Here is a 6,282-nt window from a genome sequence, read left to right on the forward strand (position 1 = left end):
TTAATGTAGTCACTTTCCTATGAGCAGTTTAATCATAGGAAAGAACTGCCTAACTGACTGCCCAAATGTCAGGTGGTGGCTTTGGTCCTCTATGCTAATCTGTCGCACACAACCATATAAAGTTTGTCCTTTGACCTCAGGCTACTTGTGTCTTCTGTGATGATGCATGAGGATTGGCCGCTATAATACATTAGTTCTCACAGAAAACTCCACATTCACCTCCCACAGATAAGGTCCGACTGCTATTGTGTTGTTCGTTCCCCATCATCATTGCTAATGTGCCACTTGCAGTAATTCACACAACAGTATGAACTATATGAAAACAGACAAAAATGGCCATCAGAAAAGCACATCTTATAACTACAGAACCATGAATGTTTTATTACTGTGTCTGTTACTGTTTTGACTGTGTTTTCCAGATGTATGTTTTATTTTTACCAAACCTAAAGTCCAGGTGCATAGAAGTAGAGCACAGAGTGTTTCTGTGTTTGTGTGTGTGTGTGTGCGTGTGTGAGACCGTGTGTGAGAGCGTGTGCGCGTGGAAGTGAGTGTTTACGGCTATTCTTCTCTATGTATACGTAGAAAAGTTTTGTCTCATGCAAAGACATTTCCTTTCCCCCATGCAGCTCCTCTTGGAGATCTCGTCATCTGAAAGTGCTGCATTGCACTGTGAAGTACGTCACAGAAACACAAGCACGTCTACTCATACTGTACACACGGGCTTGCATATCCATGCAGAAAAGGAGACGCAGTAAATGTATGAGATCCGAGGGCCAGCCCTCATGCTGGTGTTTATCTGCTGGCTGAGATAGGGTCTTGAGCTGCAGAGATACACCCACTCTGCAGATTAGATCCCCAGAACTGGCTGTCTGCCTGCCTGCAAGCCTCAGCTACTGATAAGGGGGAACTGCAGTGCTGTTGTGCCTCTCATACACAGACGTGCAAGCTTAGCAGCTTATCAAGTCCTTTTTCATGTGCTCTGTAATGATTAACCCACTACGCTTTATGGAAGGTTTACTTCCTGTCTTGACACAGCACAGGATATGTCCAATCCTCTATGAAAGTATTCCATTCGAAACACACACTGTACATTTTGGATTATTATACAGCTTTGAATTATAAAAATTGCTGTGTCATTTTGAAACTTTCCAATATATGTTCTAAAGCGCTTTTGAGGTTTCTTTTATAATTTTTTCTTAATTTTGCTTGTTTTCCCTCAACTTCACTGAGGGTTTAGGTTGGTTATCTGTTTGATCTGTGGGAAACTAAACTCTCTGGGACATTTTATGCAAAGGCTATGCAAAAGATATTTGATCTGATTTGTGCATGAGGATAAAAGATTAATAAAGATAATAATATCTGAGATAGACTGCTGATAGCTACTGTTATAATTCACTTATTTATAGACAAGATGCACTAATGTATAAAAAAAATATAGAACTTCTTTATTGGAAATAGATGAAAGTGCAACAAATAGGAACTCACTTGTATCTTAGCCAGGCGGCTACAGTGAAAAACAGTATGATACAGTACAAAAACAACTACAACATTGTGTTAAACAACAGTTACATAAATTATAGTACAAAACTGTACACAGTCTTACAGTATTTACACATGGTGTATTCGTCAAATGCCGAATTTCTATTATTTCTACCTTTTCTCTTTAAATAAACAATAAAAAACATTATTAACAATAATTATTCAGCCGAGCCACACTGTGTGTGTTTGTAATGTAGGTATATTGACCTTACTGCGAGGGTGTGATTAGGGGTGGACAAAACAAGTTAAAGAGAGACCCAAGCTCTTACATAAGACCCCTTGAACTAGACAGATTATGTCCGTGGTCACCTTTTGACCTTCAACAAATAAGGAGACTCAATGATTAATGATAGGTGTGTCCAAATAACTAAATACTAAAGGATAAACATGAAAAACAATTTATGTCAGGTGTACACAGTAATACACATTACCTCAATAATGTAAATCCGAATACATATTCTAAGAATTACTGTATCATAAACTGACACTGATACTAAACAGATTTGCAACCCTAAATGTCTTATTTTCAGAACATTTCATGTCAAAATGTGACATTTGTGCCCCCCCCCCTTCTCCTGACTCCCAGTCTACAGCTGTACAACCATATCGTCATCCCATGGCACTAAAGCAGTGCGTGAGATATTCTGTATCCTATAAGATCTGGTAAGTGTCTCTACACAGAGTCCTTCAGTGCGTCAAGTCAGCCATACAGCATATCTGTGTGTGCATACATACGGGCAGACCATTCAAAGAACCAAATTACTTTAGAGCTGCGCGTTAAACTAAAAATCTAAAGAACAAAAGGAAAAACAAAAGGTATCATTCTCAAGCTCTACTACTTCATATCCGAAAATTAAACACATTCTTCTTTTCAGTCTTACAACTAGGTTGACGTGCATGTGGATATCAGGGAGAGATGAGGGATCCAGAACTCCAACAAGCTGCCTGTGAACGGATTAGTGAAGGGAGAGAAACTGTGTGTGTGTTGACAGGCCCTGTCCTTCACATGTCATTGTCATAGTCCCCTATCATTCGGCGTGTGTGTGAAGCGAGAAAAATATCATTTTCACGTGGGCAGTCGTGATGACAGGAGCAGGTCTTAATGAACATCATCTTCCGTCGGAAGGAGTCCCCTTCTGGGCAGCGAAACTCCACCTCAGCAGTGACGGTGGTGTGGGGAGTGCAACATCGTCCGTCCGTACACACCCCACAGAACTTGGGCTTGTAGACTCTGGTGCTGCTACAACCGGACAGCTCGAAGCGCATGCCACGGTGGGTCTTAGGTGTCCGAACACACTTCTTCCCCTTCTGTGGACACACACAAAAAGTCCAGAATAACTGCTATGGCCAGTATTTCCACACACCCCGAATGGCATGTTATGCCAAAACATAATGGTCCTGTCCTGAAATATAGATTTGTGTTATTGATGGTTGGTATCTTCTTACCTTGATGTCCTTTTCCTGCTCCACATGGCAGGGTCGGATCATGCAGATACGACTCTGCCTTTCTAGCTGACACTGCTCGTTGTCATTGGTTACTCGGGACGACACGCCCATACCACAAGTGGCTGAGCATTCACTCCACTCAGTGGTTTGAACAATGCAGTTTTCCCTGGGGCTCTCCGGCACCGGCCCATGGGCTGACACCTCCCTGTAGACTGATAGAGGGGAAGAGGAGACCAAGGGGTGAATCTCAGGTCCTGATAGTGGAGGAGAGACAGGGGTTCAGTGGTGAAAAATAGGAGGGATGGAGGGAGGGATGGAGAGATAAGGGAGGGAATTAGAGATTTGGTAAAGAGAAGGCATAGAGAAGAATATAAAATTAGGAATATTTGTCAGGAAGGAAATTATTAGATTTAGTTTTGAGAGAGAGAGAGAGATAGAGATAGTAAAAGACAGAGAGGGAGATAAAGAGTAAAGAGAGAGAGAGAGGAGAGAGAGAGAGGCAGGCTCACCAGCCATGGCTGACTGGAAGTGGTGGTTCTGGGGGGTCTGGTCACACACCCATTCCTCGCAGCACTTGCCAGGGATCTGGATGCGACGAGGGTACGGGCAGTCAGGAGATGGCAGGCGCACGTCACTGGCACAGGTTGGCACACAGCCAATCTCACCGTTCATGCAGACGCAGTGGTGCTTGCAGCTGGGCTGGAAGGTGTCTCCACTGCGATAGATCACCCCTCCCAGGTCACATGTCTGGCCCTCCTGGGCTAAACACACAGGACACAGTCTTTAGTTCCAAAGCTTTTTGTCAAATTCAGTCTTAATCCCTCAATGTTCAGCATGTGTACAATAGAAATTGTGTAGAATTAGAATTGGGAAATGACAAGACTGTGAAGTTACACGTAGTGTCTTGTTCCCACAAACTGAACAGCTTGTTAACTAACTAACTCACCCATGCAGATTCCAGTCTCGGTATCACTCAGTACAGAGTAGTCACAGTAGAGCTCCTTGTGGTGGTCGCAGGGCTCCAGGAGGGAGCAGGGTTCGTCCGCCTGCCTGGCACACACCTTACAACAGCCACAACCATCCAGAACCAGGCTGGTGCCAAACGGGCATGGAGGGGGGTCCATGGGGCAGTCACAGGGCTGGAAGCAGTCCTGTGCCATTGTCTGTAGATATGAAACAAACGAGAGAATTATTGCATGTAGATTCTATGATGTTAGATTTTTGGCCACTAGTAATAGCTCTTTACTGCCACAAGATGGAGACACTGCACTGGATTTCAGGGAACAAGCCCACCTGGATTTCCGAGATAACTATTACTATGGTGAGGTAAGAAATACTTTCCACCTCTCAGCATCAAGATATTGGATATGAAAACACTGAATGATTAAATATCTTTCATACCTTTGTTAGTCCTGATTAAATTCATACATTCCTTTTCATACATGTATCTTCACATGTATTTAAATGCATTTTAATGAAATCTCAACATGAAGATGGGTAACTGGGAGTCACATTAGTTAAACTGGTGTCATAACTAATATACCGGTAAACTCATTATGACATGCGAGGACTCCTTACTCAAAGCAGAAATTCAGGGATACCCTGCTTCTACTACTGTTCTATCACGAGGTGCTGTGGCTGTACTCACAAGACCACACCTCCTTTGGAATGTTTTTAAGATCAGAATAGTGCACACTGCGTTCCCTATTCCTAACATGGGCTACAATAACCTATAGAGTCCATCTGCAAAATAAGAAGGATTTCCGTGACAACAAGACATTAGAACAAAGGCAATCTTATTTTTGTGCAAACCAAGTAAAAATTATTAAATTACATTGACATTACATCATTGTTATTGGAATACAAATTGTTGATCTAAAAGACTTACCGTGGAAACTATTAGCAGAAGAAGACAAATTCTTGCAGTAATTTCCCCAGACATGATGCTTAAATTCAACAGCGTGCGCACTCCACACCTTTGTTTTTGTTCAGTCAGCGAGACTGCAGTTCCCTTTTCTTGCGGTTAGCGTCGTTCAGTTTATGCACAGCTGCAGCTCGAGGGCTAGACTGAGGCATGGAGGGAAGACCTCTGGTTTAAATACTCTGCGAGTGGGGTGTAGCCGAGGACGCATGGCTATGCCACGCGACTCACAAGGGTGAAAATATTCAAATTCCAGATGGCTTTCCTAATTCCACAGAGTCAGAGGCGAGCTGTTTCTACAGACATTCCCCTTAATCAAGCCACTGTGTCAAATTTCTCATTTAGAAACAAGTTATAAATGGGGTATTTGGTGGGGTATTTGCATGCCCTGAACAGCGTGAACTGAAAACGTCGTCTGAGAACTTTGGTCTATGTGTGGCTCCACAGAATACACACCGAGTCAGGGCATCCTTTTGCCAAATAAAACATAAAGACTTCTGTTTAGTTTATGGGTTAAGTTCACGACGAACTCAACTGTTATGAAACTAAGTACACAATGTCATTTTTTCTCATGATACAAACATCACACAATGTACCCAGACGCGTTTTAATCATACCGTTGTCTGAAGGTGATTACAGGTGCCGAGTACAGACACAACAGGGAACAACAACAGGGATCATAATGGTACCTTAGGGGGTAGGACTGTCTGCAGATGTTGAATATTGGCAGCAATTATAATGATGTGTCTTTTTTCTCTCACACTCTTATGTACTTCCACACACAAGACACTAGGACTAGATTCTGTTTTAACATGCTCCATAGTAATAATGTATTCATTTAGCTGACACTTTAATCCAAAGTGACATAGGCATACAGGGATATTTGAGTGATACCAAAACCCTCAATTAAAGTATGCCATTTGTATCCTCAGGATACACACTTCATGTATTATCTGTATGATGGACAGACCTGGAACATCAGCAAAAGAATGCAGCCCCTTCAGAAAAAGTATGCAACAGCTAGCCTATTGCTAAGAAAATTACAAATGCTAGTCAATCATTTTTTACAAATGCTAATCAAGACAAAACTTGGGGTAAAGCTAGATTGGTAATCTTTCATGATCAAAGCTGAGTATTAATACAATCCTCTTCAGAGATGGGGTGGGGGGAACTGTGGGATCTGTTACGTCAAAACAGGATAATTGAAAGTCAAGAACAGCCTGTGCACTCTTCACTGTCAGGTGTTAAATAGAAAACACACATGGGGAAAATGTCAATGTTGTTTCTGTTCTGTTGTTTCTCCAGCTCTTGCCTCGCTAGCAGCTATTTCCTTGGGAATGCCAGTGCCATGAAATTTCTGTGTGTCTACCTACAAA

The 6,282-nt window shown here is 42.3% G+C and overlaps 1 protein-coding gene across 2 annotated transcripts; it reads right to left on the reverse strand.

Annotated features, from left to right (window-relative positions):
• Positions 1-1,424: 1,424 nt before the first annotated feature.
• On the reverse strand, positions 1,425-5,017 carry ccn2b (cellular communication network factor 2b). 2 transcript variants are annotated; one of them, XM_067256190.1, is made up of 5 exons: positions 4,874-5,017; positions 3,932-4,148; positions 3,495-3,746; positions 2,986-3,197; positions 1,425-2,847 (listed from the first exon to the last, which is right to left on the reverse strand). In XM_067256190.1, the coding sequence occupies exons 1-5, from the start codon at positions 4,925-4,927 to the stop codon at positions 2,542-2,544; spliced, it is 1,041 nt and encodes a 346-aa protein (XP_067112291.1). In that variant the 5' UTR covers positions 4,928-5,017; the 3' UTR covers positions 1,425-2,541. The 2 variants fall into 2 exon arrangements, with proteins under 2 accessions (XP_067112291.1, XP_067112290.1); XM_067256189.1 differs by having other exon boundaries at positions 2,986-3,239.
• Positions 5,018-6,282: the final 1,265 nt, after the last annotated feature.

Source organism: Osmerus mordax, chromosome 18 (genome assembly GCF_038355195.1).
Source record: "Osmerus mordax isolate fOsmMor3 chromosome 18, fOsmMor3.pri, whole genome shotgun sequence".
Taxonomy (NCBI): domain Eukaryota; kingdom Metazoa; phylum Chordata; class Actinopteri; order Osmeriformes; family Osmeridae; genus Osmerus; species Osmerus mordax.